General features: G+C 51.4%; 6 protein-coding genes across 6 annotated transcripts; 3 read left to right on the top strand and 3 right to left on the bottom strand.

The window, feature by feature from the left end:
- Window positions 1-32: 32 nt before the first annotated feature.
- On the bottom strand, window positions 33-2,945 carry Bathy07g01850 (predicted protein; the record flags this gene model as incomplete). Its single annotated transcript, XM_007511789.1, has 1 exon — window positions 33-2,945. The coding sequence occupies one exon, from the start codon at window positions 2,943-2,945 to the stop codon at window positions 33-35; it is 2,913 nt and encodes a 970-aa protein (XP_007511851.1).
- Window positions 2,946-3,233: 288 nt separating this feature from the next.
- Bathy07g01840 (unknown protein) lies at window positions 3,234-4,825 on the top strand (the record flags this gene model as incomplete). Its single annotated transcript, XM_007512127.1, has 2 exons — window positions 3,234-4,771; window positions 4,816-4,825. The coding sequence occupies 2 exons, from the start codon at window positions 3,234-3,236 to the stop codon at window positions 4,823-4,825; spliced, it is 1,548 nt and encodes a 515-aa protein (XP_007512189.1).
- An 80-nt stretch (window positions 4,826-4,905) lies between these two features.
- Window positions 4,906-6,546, bottom strand: Bathy07g01830 (predicted protein; the record flags this gene model as incomplete). Its single annotated transcript, XM_007512242.1, has 1 exon — window positions 4,906-6,546. One exon carries the CDS (start codon window positions 6,544-6,546, stop codon window positions 4,906-4,908), a length of 1,641 nt encoding a protein of 546 aa, XP_007512304.1.
- A 317-nt stretch (window positions 6,547-6,863) lies between these two features.
- Window positions 6,864-7,802, top strand: Bathy07g01820 (unknown protein; the record flags this gene model as incomplete). Its single annotated transcript, XM_007512094.1, has 1 exon — window positions 6,864-7,802. The coding sequence occupies one exon, from the start codon at window positions 6,864-6,866 to the stop codon at window positions 7,800-7,802; it is 939 nt and encodes a 312-aa protein (XP_007512156.1).
- Window positions 7,803-8,116: 314 nt separating this feature from the next.
- QPRT (putative quinolinate phosphoribosyltransferase) lies at window positions 8,117-9,118 on the top strand (the record flags this gene model as incomplete). The annotated part of the gene is made up of 1 exon (XM_007512129.1): window positions 8,117-9,118. The coding sequence occupies one exon, from the start codon at window positions 8,117-8,119 to the stop codon at window positions 9,116-9,118; it is 1,002 nt and encodes a 333-aa protein (XP_007512191.1).
- A 99-nt stretch (window positions 9,119-9,217) lies between these two features.
- Bathy07g01800 (unnamed protein product) lies at window positions 9,218-12,661 on the bottom strand (the record flags this gene model as incomplete). The annotated part of the gene is made up of 1 exon (XM_007511795.1): window positions 9,218-12,661. The coding sequence occupies one exon, from the start codon at window positions 12,659-12,661 to the stop codon at window positions 9,218-9,220; it is 3,444 nt and encodes a 1,147-aa protein (XP_007511857.1).
- Between the last annotated feature and the right edge of the window lie 754 nt (window positions 12,662-13,415).

Here is a 13,415-nt window from a genome sequence, read left to right as displayed (position 1 = left end):
TGCAAAATCTCTTTCTGTTGCTCTCCGATCCCTTATGTAGGAGTAAACTCTGGAGTCGTCGTCGAAACGATCGCCGCCGCCGCGCTCGTCGTTTTTTCCTCCAGAGTTTTATCATCATCATCATCATCATCATCATCATCTCCTCCTCCTCCTCCTTTTTCTTCTTCTTTGTCTATTTCTATCTCTTCTATTTCTATTATCTTATCTAAATCTTCGTCTTCTTCGTCGCGTAAATGTTCGTGGAAATAGTTTCGGTGCTCCGAGACTATGGAGTCTTTGACGTGCGTCACTTTCTTGCTCACGACGTCGGCGCCGCCAAAGACTTGGAGCCAGTATATTCCGGCGAGTTCTAAGTGGCGCGCGAGAGGGAACCATCCGATTTCGCGTGCGAGCGACCAGAGGAGCGACCAGGCGACCCAATATTGAAGTTGCGCGCGGAGTTTTTCCGTTCGCGATGTCGTTATTCTCGTTCTCGTTCTTTCCTCCTCTTTGTTTCCTTCTCCATCTCCAGTGTTTGGCGCGCGCTCGTTTGTTATTAAGAAGAACGTGTTTTGCATCTTCCCGTTCACCAAAGATGTGTTGATTGCTGCTTTCGTGGACGAGTTTGAAGATGAAGACGTGATCGTTTCCAAGGATTTCAAGCAAGGAACAAAGACGCCGGCGATGGCGCATCCGTACCTACAAAACATCCCCGGAACGAGGAAAAAGAGCGAACACACCAAAAGAGCGCCGGTTGTGTTCTCCAACGCGACGCGCGAAATTTCACCCAGCCGCGGACTAAACATGCCTATGATAGAAACGCACGCGCGCAACCACACGATGATGACTCTTTTCGACGCATCTCTGAGTTTCCTCGTCAACGCGTTTCTGTAGCCGACTAAACCGCCGCCGCGATTTTTCGTCGTGAGCTTCCTCCTCGCTCGTCTTTGTTTCCTTTCCACTCTAGTAGGTGGTAGCGGTGGTAATTCACCTTGACTGAGGCGATGACGACGTCGACGACGAAGCTCACCGGTGTAGTCTTCATCGTATTTGTCGCCTCGTCTTTTCTTTCTTGATGAGAAAAGCCTCAAAGAAGATTCCGACGCCGCAGACTCTGAAGACGAGGAATTCAGCATATCCTCCGCGTCTTCCTCGATTCTTTTCTTCTTCTTCTTCTTCTTCTTGTACTTGATACTTTTATTACGCGCCTGTTTATCATTATCATCATCATCATCGTCATCATCATCATCGCGACTTTCATGATCGATGCTATCTTCAGATCTATCGTCGTCGTCTTCGTAGAATACGCCATCCTCTTCCGCATAGTCAGCGTCCGTTTCTTCGTCTACGTCCGAACGCAGCGCCGAAGCCATCATCATCGAAAGACTCGAAGCGCTACCGCTACTCTTCATGTTCATCTCCCCTCTCCTTTTCTTCTCCCTCCTCCTTCGTCGTCGCGCCGACGCAAACCTTTTATACATCGGCGCAAACACCGTATCTACGGTGAAATACGCCCCATTCATGAGCGGCATCTCTAGCCAAAGAACAAAGACGCAGCACATCTCCAGCCAAGACGGCCAAAACAAACTAACGCTGGTGGATAGAAAAGGCACGTCCGCTAAAAGCGCTAAAGGGCCAATCGCAACCCAATATCTGGCCCATTTCTCAATCTCCTCCTCCTGCTCCTTCTTCGCTTTCGCATCTGCGTTTTCTCCGTCACCGGCGTCGTATTCGTCGTTCTCTGCCTCCTCCAATCTATCACCTTCTAACGCCGTCAACGTCATAAAAATTGGATATAAAAACCCAACGCTCGCGAAACAATACCTCGTCCTCAACACTGAAACCCTCAACACGGTTGGCACCGCTCGTGTTACGACCACCTTGGCGCAATAAAAGAAAATCGCGTGCGGCACCACCTTCCCCAAAAAACCAAGAAACCTCACCGTCCTCTTCCGAAATTTCCCTCCCGACTCCGCGATAGCTCTAGGAACCGCTTGGGTCCAGAACACCTTCAACCGTCGCATCCTTCTCGTCCACCTCGCCAACGGTTCCCACACTTTCCTCCTTGCCGCTCTCTCCGCTTTCCTCCAACTCTTCCACGCGCGTTCCTCGATTACAAAACGTTTCCGTTCCACCGCCGCGCGAACCATCATCCACTTCGCCCCAAACCGTCTCACCAAAACCTTCCGCGCGACCAGCGCGCCGTTGCGCACAAACGAAAACAATGGAACACACGCGATGCCTTTTCGCGCTAAGGAAACGAAACTCCCTCGCCGCGCGTAGGAGGCCCGCGCCGCCCCGTCGCCTCCCGCTTCGGCGGCGTCTTCATCCTCGTAATACTTCCCCCGCCGCGACGACGAATGCATAACAAACCTCGCCATCCACAACCCTACCCGTTTCCCTCGATCAAACGTCGCTCTTTTCAATCGCATCGCCGCCGGCCAACTCGCCTTCGCGAATAAATACGCCGCCGCTCTCGCGCTGCGCAGAGATAATTCGAGCAACTCGTGCGTCTCGAGCGAGTCCACGTCCTTCGAGACCGACGAAAACGATTCAGACGGCGACCACGCGCCGCAGGCAAACTTGTCGTCGTCACGAAGAAGCGTCTTCTTTTCCTCTTCTTTCTCGCCGCTTTCGTCGTCTCGTTTTTCAACGCGATCGAAATCGTCCTCCTCGTCCACTCTTCCTGGCGGTTTCTTCCGACGACTTTTCACGCGCAGACCGTCGCGCGCTTTTGAGTGCGCAGACGACGACGAGGGAAAAAAGAAGGGCGAGGATCGCGACGCGGGGTGATGATACCACCACCACCGTCGGAAACACGAGGCGAACACGACGCCGAAGAGGAACGCGAACGCGAGGTGTCTTCTCTTCGTCGCCCGATGCGTCGTTGATGCATTCCTCCGTGTCGACGAGGGAGCGTCCGTCGTCTTTGTTTCCTCCTCGGGGAAAGCTTCCGCTTCCTCCATTTTGAGTGAAGATTTTCGCACGCGCGAGCGATAGAATGTGCGCGTGTAATAAAGCGACGACGGACGGGCGAAGCGCTCATTGTTAGAGTTTACTTTTCGTCGCGCACATACGGTTGATATCATCGCGTCGTCGCCTTCAAAGGACGCGTCTAAAAGGTGCTCGTAAAGGGCGTGTACGAAGGCGGAATGAAACGGCGAAATCTTGGTCTCGTCGTTGCGTTCGTCGCGCTTTTGTTCGCGCTCTCGCGCCTCGCGTGGACGACGAAACAGCGCTCGAGTTTGCCGCTGATGTCGCCGTCGTCGTCGTCTTCTTTTTCTTCGACGACGACGTTTGCTCTCCGGGACGGCGACGGCGAGAAGAGTTTGCAACGAAAAGAAGAAGAAGAAGAAGAAGAGGAGGACGAAGAGGAGGAGGAGGAGGAAGAAGAAGCCGCGAGGACGAAATCGTCGACAGGAACGGATGAGATGCCGTGGTTCCCGGAGAACATGGAAACGAGAATACGGGATATCACCGCGGAAATTAGGAAAACGCTCGTGGAAGAGAACGGATGGCGGCGACCGAAGATATACACGCGGAGAGAGGATACGGACGCGTTGAAGATGTTCGATGGAATTGAGAAGGAAATCGAGACGTTTAAAGGTGACGCGGAGGAGTGGAAGAGAGTGCACGCCGTAGGTGGTGCGGATTCTTTGGGCGTGGTGTACATGGCAACTGGGAATACTCGGTTTATCGATCGAGCGGCGATGGTCGCCAGTCGATTGAAAGCGCACTCGAAATCTAAGTTGAGTAAACGAGTTCGATTTTGTTTGTATACCGATCGCAGTTTGTACGAGAGTTGGATGAGCAAGTTGGTGGAGACGAGAGAAAAAGTGGAGAAGGAAGGCTGGGATACCGTCGGCGTGACGGACGGTGGGGGATGGATTTCGCCGATCAATTCCAGAAAGAAATACATGCTCGGGAATCCGTTCGACGAGGTTGTGTTTTACGAAGGGTTGGCAGACGTGTTGGTGGACGAGAAGTCGGTGAAGCAAGTCGAGAAGAGCGTGGCTAAACGAAAGTCGAGCGGTGAAAAAGCGACGAATACGAATTTACCGCTGATATTTTTCTTGAAGAAGATTGTTTCTTTAGCGGGAGCGCCGTACGCGAGAACGATTTTCGCCGACGGCGATACTTGCTCGTGCGGCGATTACGTTGGGGAGATGTTCGAAGAATTAGAAGGAAGGTTTCCATCGGATCTAGAAGTCGAGACTGGGAAGGTAAAAAGTAGTAATAGCAATAGTAATAGTGGTAGTGGTAGTAGCGATAGCGATAGCAATAGTAATATCATTAAAAGGCAAAGGAGAAAGGAGAGTAGCGCAGAGCCGGTGCCGAAGAATGGATACGATTTCATGCACATCGTCGACCCGGCTCGTAACCAAGGAGGCAATCATCTCGGTTATGATTTGCGCGAATTTTACGAAACATCGATCACGTATCGAGAGGCTAAATTCAGAAGAGTGAACAAAACGTTCGAGGAAAGAAACGTCGGTTTTATCGTCTATCGTCCGAATAAACTCACGACGACGATTTTTAGACAGTTTGCGGAGCTTTTACTCGGCGCGATCAACCATAACGCGATGGTACGAAACGAACAACCCGCGTACACGGAAGTGCTGTGGATGTGGAAAGACGTCATACACGAACGCATTCTGAACAATCGCAACGACGTGTGCAGGAAACTTTCGAAAGGCGAGAAGGAGTATTGTCAGAAGCCGCCTTTCAAGCCGCACAAGTTGGCGAGACCGGGACCGTTGTGTAGGAGAGGTTGTCGGTTCGCTCACGAGAAGTGCGAATGTTGGAAGAATCGATATTTGAACTCGCAATATAAAGGTGGTGGTAGTGATACCGGTAAATGGTCGAACGCGACAGTTAACTAGCGTTTTATGCGTTGAAAATCATTGAATGAAATGAAAAATTTTTCTATAGCGTCGCAAAATTATGCTCGTCGAGTTTCGCGTTTTGCATCGCGCACTCCCTCAACCAGTTTCCGTTGACGATGAACAACCCTCGTTTTCTTCCCCATTTTACTTTCTCCGTATTATCCGCTCTCGCTAGAACGTGCGTGACGTTGTCGTTCATCGCCGTCGCAATGGTCGCTCCTAGTCCTACGGCTACGAGTAAAAGCGGGTGTCGATCTGGTCTTTCGTCGTTCGACGGCGTAATGCCGCTCGGTAAAATGACGCACCCTTTCAGAAGGAGTGAAGAGGACGCTGGATCAACACTCTCAACATTACCACCATTTTCGCCTTCACTCGCCATGCCGTTACGTTCAAATACTTGTCGCACGTCTTTATGATCTTTCTTTTCTCGATGACCACTACCATCGCTAAACGCCATCATTCTATGCGCAACCGTCAACACCGCCAAGACGTCTTTCAAAACTTCTCTGTGTTTCGCCGGCGCGCCTTCCTCCTCCGCCTCGCCTTCGTCCAAACCTCTCTCCATGACGCTCGACTTCTCCATTTCCCTAAAACTCGTAGCCGATTTCCGAAAGAAGTGGTATCTATCCACGCGTATGAGATTCCTCGCGTGTCTCGGCCACACCCGGCTCGTATCGTCCACGATCATCGTACAATCGTCCCCGCCTAAAACTATATCTAAATCCTTCGTCTTTGAACACGTAGAATCGCTATTACCTATAATCCTTCCGTGGAAATATTTCCCTTCCGGATCAATCAACGACGCCATCTCGTGCGCGTAATTCTTATCCCCCATCGTGTACACGTGCATCCTGCATATCTTCGACGCTTGTTCCAAAAATTCAAACACGTACGGTCGAAGCTTCGTATACGTCGAAAAGTGACTCAAACAATACAAATCCGGAAACCGAGGCCGCCTTCCTCCACCCGCATCTCCACCACCAACTAACCCGAGCAACTTACTCCTCAACTCGTCCTCCTCCTCCCTCTTCTCCACTTTCCTATCCAACGACTCTCTCTCTTCGTCGTTCAACTCGTCGAACCGACAGGAGTTCAACAACGTGTGGTCCAAATCCAACACCAAGAAAAGCTTCCCTTGATTCAACGTCGCCATTCTCTCCTCGTTCTTCGCCTCCCTCAAGAGCTTATCGGAAACGGTTAACCCTTCGTGTAAGTATCGCACGGCTGTTTCCGCGTTCGCGCCGCCGCGCTCCTCTTTTTTTTCTTCGTCTCCTCCTCCTCCTCCTCCATCATTTTTTACCGTCGTCGCTCTTTGCCCGCAGTGCACGCAAATCCCAAACATAAACGCCGGGTGTTCGCACTCCTCCGCGGAGTTCGTTTTCTCGTTGTTCTTCGCCGCATCCCCGTCTCCGCGCACAAAAGTTCCCGCTCCATCGTTCACCACTTTTCGTCGCTTCACCAACCGTCTCGCGCCGAACGGAATGTTGCTCGTTTCAATTTTCCCCGTCGTCGTCTGCACCGTCGTCCGCGCTTCCTCCTCCTTTTTCTTTTTCTCGCTCTCTTCTTCTTCTTCTTCTTTTCCTTCTTTCTTCCTCTCCAGGAGCGATTCGGTCATCTCTTTGGCCAGAGAGTCCTCGCTGCTGCTGCTCGTCGCGCTGCCGTTGCTTTTGTCGTTCGACATTCTTTTTTTTTGAAGCATCGACTGACACAAAGAAAAAACGTCTTTTTTTCTCTCTCTCTCTCTCGCATGTCTGAATGCAAATACGCTTTTTGTGCGCGTTCATCATCCTCGGCGCGCGCGTAACAAAACATAAAACGCGATGACGCATACTTCACGCGTTACGTGTGTATATGTGTGAACGAGAACAAGCGCACGCGTGCGGTCGTTTCTCGTCGTCGTCGTCACAGCATCATCACACACTCTTCCCCTCCTTTTTTATTTTTTCCTTCTTTTTTGCTTCATTCTTTTTTACGCAAAATCTGCTTTTACGCACAAAAATGGCTCGTTTTTCCCTCCTTTTCCTCAGCCTCTCCTCCGTGTTGCGCATCCTCGCTCTCGCGTTTACTTCGGTGGGAATTTCGATGGCAACGGCGGCAGATTTTGAAGGTCGAAATGCTCCTGTTTTAGATTTCGATGGCAAAATCGGGAGCAAAAACTTTGAGCGCGGGAGGAAAGAGGAGGACGAAAGGAAAACAGTTGGCGAAAGCATTTTGGGGAAGACGGTGCCTCCTACTTTTACTCTCGAAGAAGAGGATACCACCTTTGAGGAGGAGAATACTCACGAGAAGAACGAGAACAAATGCGAGGAGTGCTTATCCTTCTTGCACAACGCGACCGAGAAAGTCCGCTCGAAAGAGTTCCGAGCGAGACTCTATAAAGTCGTGGACGAGATGTGCCAACGGGTTTTCCCTGACGATGAAGGGGAGGAGGATGATAAAAAAATCGCCGAGTGCGAAGCGCTCGGGAAAACGTACGCGAAGAGAGCGATCGAGTACGTGAAGACGCACGAAGAAGAGACGGACGAGTTCGTGTGCGAGAAGTTGAACCTGTGCGCGGATGATGATGCTACCGTTTTCGATGCTTTGAGAAGGACGGTTCGGCGCGCGCGAGAGGCGGCGTTTGCCTCTGGCCGCAGATTCTTCGCGTCTTCTTGGTTTCATCCTTCTTCTGCTTCCTCCTCCGCGTCTCCTCCAACCTCGCTCTGCGTGTTTTGCGAATACGGAGCCTCTAAGCTCGCGGTTGCGATGAACGACCCGGATTTTGCCGCCGCCGCGAGGCGAGATTTCGTCGCCGCGTGCCGAGCCGCCGAGGACCGTTTTTCCGATAAAGAACAAAAGTGCGAAGCCGCCGCCGCGGAGTACGAATCAAAAATCTACGACGCCGTGCAAACGTGGTTGGACGACGGAGAGGCATGCGAGGATCTGTTCAGCTGTTAAATCGTGCGATTTTGCGAGCGTTCAATGCGCAAGAGAGAGAGAGACAGATGTATAAATACAACGTACACATATAACACTAATAGGACGAAAGTATCTGTAACACCACACTTCAAGCCTCTGTTTCACGCGCGCGCGCGAATATATATATATAATACTAAATGTCCTCCGCGTGCTTCGCGGGGACGACGACGACGAGAGGTTACCACTTGACCTCTTCCACCGCCTGCGGTGCCGCTTCGGCGACTGCGACTGCGCCTTCCGCCGCTCGTTCTCCGCGCAAAACCATCACCAATTTTCCCCGTCGTTCGAGCGCGATGACGACGACGACGACGACGACGAGGGCAGCGGCAGCGGCGGCGGGTGAACACCTGGCGTACGAAAAATGCCTCGCGCTCCTCGCGTCGACGCCACCGACCGTCGCTCTCCCTTACCATCCGACGCAAACCGTCCAAAACGTCGTCCGCATCGCGTTGGAGGAAGACGTCGCAAACGTCGGCGACGTCTCGTCGTTATCGACCATCCCGGAAGATTTACGCGCGACGGCGACGTTACTGGCGAAAGCGGACGGCGTTTTAGCCGGGGAACACTTAGCGAACGAGATTTTATCCATTGTGGACGAGGACATCGAGGCGTTCTGGCAAAAACGAGACGGCGAGGAAATCGAGAGAGGGGAGATTTTCTGTTACCTCAGAGGGTCGGCGAGAGGGATTTTACGCGCGGAACGCGTGGTGTTGAATTTTATGCAACGCATGAGCGGGATCGCGACGCTGACGAAAAAGATGAGCGAAGCGGCGAAACCGGCGAGGATATTAGAGACGAGGAAAACGGTGCCGGGACTGCGGGTGATCGATAAGTGGGCGGTGTTGATTGGCGGCGGCGAGAACCATCGGATGGGATTGTTCGATATGGTCATGATTAAAGATAATCACGTGGCGGCGGCGAGAGGGATTAAGAACGCGTTGGCGTCGAGCACGACGTTTTTGATTGAAGGTGGAGAGAAGTACGAAGGTGTGATGATTGAGTTGGAGACGAGGACGATGGAGGAGGTTAGGGAAGTGTGCGGTTTGTTGGAGGACGCCGGGACGGACACGAGTCGCGTGCAGAGAGTGATGTTGGATAACATGTCGATGGAGGATATGCGAGATGCGGCGGGGATGCTGAATAAGTTTGGAGTAGAAACAGAGGCGAGTGGGAATGTAACTTTAGAGACAATAGGTGGGATTGGCGCGACCGGGGTGACGTTTATTTCGAGCGGACAGTTGACGCATTCAGTGGTCGCGTTGGACATTTCTTTGAACATCGAGAATAACCAATAGTTCTTTTTGTTGTTGTTGTTGTTGTTGTTACAAATATGAATAAATACGTACTATATATTGTAGAAAAGGAAAGAGAGAGAGAAGGAGAGACGAGAGAGGTTATAAGTGCACCTCGTACTCCAGAAATTCCAGAATTTCGCCTCGCTGTAACGATTCAGTCAACCAATCGTGTCGGACGACTATTTTCCTAGATTCGCTCAGCGCGCTTTTAATTTCGCGACTCAATTTTTCGCTCGATTGAATAACGACGGCGTGTATCTCGTTTTGCTCCTCTTGCGCTCGTTTTAACGCTTGGTTCAACGCTTTCTTGGTCATTTTCCCGCACGTCATCACCGTGTTTGCGCCGGCGTGGAGCATCAAGTTTGAAAACTCGTCTTGGAAAAACGTGTTCCCGAGTAAAAGAAACGACGTGCCTTGAAAGTTCAACTTTGTCGGTTGCGTCGCGTTTTGACCGTCGTTTTCCATAATTCTGTTCTTTTCCAAGGATTCGCGGACCCATCGGACCGAACGTAATCTCGCACCAATTGCTCGCGCGTATAAGCACTTCGCGGTTTCTTTCCTTTTTTCGCTGTTGTTGTTCATCGTCGGGAGGACGACAATTTGCTTGCGCGCCGGAACGCGTTTGCTCGAGCTGAACTTCGGAATGCTATCGAATAAGCGGCCACCATTTTCGGTAATAGAAGCGCGCATTTCGTTCATCACGCGCGAGCTTGGCATGCTCGTAATCATGAAGGATAATCCGGAAAAAAGAGCGGTGGTCTTTCCACCACCACCACCACCGGTGATTGATTTCCTCTTCTCCGCCGAGTCTTCGACGGAATTTCGTCGCCGACTTTGTTGTACGCTTTGGGTCGATTTCCGTCGTTTATCCGTCGCTGATTTCCTCGATTTTGTCGCGGTAGATGTTTGTTTTATCGGCGTCAAGGACATACTTATGGTCCTCGCGGCGGCGTGGACGGACGAAGTTCGTCGCATTCGGACGTTTGATGCCTTTGCTTTTTGACCTAACGACCTCGAGGCGCTCGCTACTTTTTCCTCGCGTCTTTCGTTCCATTTAATCACGCGTTGTTGCGCGCTTTCGTCTCCGTCGATGGCTCGAACGTGCATTGGCCTACACGCGTTGCACGAACTGTAGCGGCACTTCGGACATCCAGAGAGGTAGTTCGACCACGTTTGCCCTTTTGACGCGGACGAGAACGTCGCCGTCGACGTCGGCGTTTTGCTCGCCGGCGGCGGCGGCGCTGCTTTCTTCTTTTTGGTGAGAGAAGTAGAAGCTGGAGGCGATGTCTTTTGCGTCGTCGTCGTTGCTGCTCTCGCGCTTCTTCTTATTTGAGTTGTACCTCGCGGCACAAACGGTGGTGGTTGAGGCGCTTCTTCTTCTTCTTCTTCTTCTTCCTCGATATCGACGTCTTCTTCTTGTCTTTGCGTGTCGTCAAAGAACTTTTTCGGTTTCCTTTTCCTCTTTGACGCGCGCATAGCGTGTGAAGAAATCTCACTCGTCCTCTTTCTTCCGCGCGGTTCTTCGTCCTCCTTGTCTTCCTCTCCAAATTCTTCATCGTCGTCGTCCTCCAAATCGTCAAAGTCTTCTCCTTCGTCCTCTTTCCCATCTCTCGCATTTCTGCAATCATCATCGTCCTCTTCCTCTTCCTCCTCCTCGGACGAAGACATTTCACCATCGCCGAGTATGACAGGCATGGAGAACTTTACGTTCTTTGGTCGATGCAGCACACCACCTTCGTCGTCTTGTTGCGTCAGTTGCGATCGATACACGATTTCGTCCTCCTCCTCCTCGTCGTCGTCGTCCTCTTCGATTTCGTCCTCTTGGTCTGTCTCGTTGACGCGTTGCGAGTAATATTCAGCGAGATCCGGCGACTGGTTATGTTTTTGTTCGTTGTCGTCGTCGTCGTCGTCGTTCTTATAATCGTCACCATCACCTTCTTCTTGTTCTTCTTTTCTATCTCCTTTACTTCGTTCTGTTTGCATTTCCACGTCGCTGGAGTTTGGATTTAAAGACTGCGGCGCTACGCTTTCAATCCCAAACGCTTGTTTCTTTCTCGTTTCCATTTGTTTCCTCAGCGCGTTTTCAGCGGCTGAGGCGACGACTTTAACCGTCGCCACGTGCGCGTTTCCGGACGGAGCCGTGGCGGAAACGTTCTGCGTTCCCACGGAAAGTTCCGTGGCGGGAATAACGGAGCCTGCGTTTCCACGTCTCGGCGGAAGCGGCGGCGGTTGTTTATTTTTCGCCGGTGGCGCATCCGCCGGCGTGGCCAGAATTGGTGCACCAGCACCTTCTTCGTCGTCTTCTAATGCTACATCTAGCGCGGCTTCCGCGGCGGTATCTTCTATGACGTCATGTGCCGCATCGTGTGCGCGTTGCTGCGTGTCTTCTTCCTTGTCTTTTTCTTCTTCTTTTTCTTCTTCGTCCTCGGACGCGATGACTTGCGTGCCTACAATTTCTATCTCTTCGTCATCCTCAGATTCCTCCTCTTCTTCTTTTTCTTCTACTACTACTACTACTTCTTCTTCTTTTTCTTCTTCTTCTTCTAAATCGTCCTGCGTCGCCGCAATCGTCGTCACGGGCACCGGTTCCGTCGCTCTTTCTTCTCCACCTTCCTCTTCCTCTTCCGCAAAACTCGGCTCTACGCGTTGCGTTCCTTGCGGATCAACCGTCTCGCCTCCGGCGATCCCGCTCGCTCGAAACAAATCGTTCCTCGACTGTCCGACGCTGTTATTGTTGTACTCATTATTATTCGTTTGCGTTTGCGTCGGCGTCCCGCCGTACTTCTGCGTCCTATCTTCTTCCTCGTCTTCTGCGCCTCTTATTTCTTCTTCTCCTCCGTCTTCTTTTTCCTCGAACACTGTTCGTCGCTCTTCCATCTCTTCCTCTTCTCGCGCTTTTCCCGCGCCGTCGCCCTCGCCTTCCTCCTCCTCCGCGACCACCGTCTCTTCCGTCTCCCATCCTCTCGATTCGAGTTCAAACGTCCTCTTCGCGCTCTCCGTGTTCATCTCCGTCAACTTCTCCGTCCTCTCTTCTCTCTTTTCAATTTCGTTTTCTTCGTTTTCTTCTTCTTCTCTCCTCGTCGTCGTCGTCGTCCTCGAAAACGTAAACTGGTCCATGTTTTCTTTTTGCCTCGCCATCTTCAAAACCATCCGACCTTCCCTGGCTAAAATCGACTCCTCGTCGTCCTCCTCGTTTCCTTTTCCTCCTCTTCCATCGTCATCGTCTCCGTCGTCTCGACGCGCTCGACCTTCGGCGGCGGTCGTCCTCCCGACGACATCACCAAAACCACCAACGAGGGACAACGCGGACCGAATCGCCTCTCTCTCGCCACCAGCCACGACGGCTCGTATCGCGTTTATTTCGTTCCCTCGTTTCGTCTCTTCGCACTGCAGGAGTAACTCTCGCTCGGTCGTTTCGAGATCTGTTTTCGTGAATCGAAAGTACGAATTCTTTGAAGCGTTTGGTGTTGTTGTCGTCGTCGTTGGATGATGATGATGATGAGGAGGTTGTTGTTGTTTCTTCGAGGAGGAAATCATGTACATCGTCGTCTCTCGCGCTCGCTCTCGGAATGCGTTCACACGCTCTTCTGTCTGTCTCTCAAAACTCCCAAACGCTCAAATGTGTTCTTCTGAGCGACGACACCGAGAGAGACCGAGAGAGACCGAGAGAGAGACTTTCAGAGAGAGAAAGGTGTTTGATGTGCTAAAAACAAGCGTCGTCGTGCGAAAAGAATGGCGCGTTTGAATGTTTGACGACCGCAGAAGACTCTCATCGCGAGAGAAAAAAAATCGAAAGAAACACAAGAGCACCTAGGAATTACAACTTTCTAAAACTGCCACACAGAATGTGGCGGGTGATATGTTGGTTTCAAAAAGCGTGTTTCGAGCCCCGCGGAACGGAGTCGCGACGGTCCACCACGCCGTCTCATGGAAACATAAGACTTCGCCTCAGCAGGACTGAGACTTTGAAACGGGTTTTAGTAGTGCCGCCGACTAAAATACGCATATGGACTTAAACATATGGTATTTTCAATGATATATTTCAATCAAAAATCAACGTACTTCACCTATCAAAGTTTCTTCGATCGATCTCATGAGAGCCGAGTGTCATGATAGGCTGAGCATCGCAAATGGATGCTCGAGAGACGTTGTGTTGTTTCTGCAATCCAAAAAAAAAGGAGAGAACTCTCGATTTTAATCGATACAAACTCCCCCAACGGTACTCAAATCCCGTTTCAAAAAATGAAAGGTTGGAATTCTTTCCCAAAAAATGCTCTTTCCTCCATGTAAAGTCGTC

Source organism: Bathycoccus prasinos (assembly GCF_002220235.1).
Source record: "Bathycoccus prasinos genomic : Chromosome_7".
NCBI lineage: Eukaryota > Viridiplantae > Chlorophyta > Mamiellophyceae > Mamiellales > Bathycoccaceae > Bathycoccus > Bathycoccus prasinos.
This window is presented reverse-complemented; position numbering and strand designations above follow the sequence as displayed.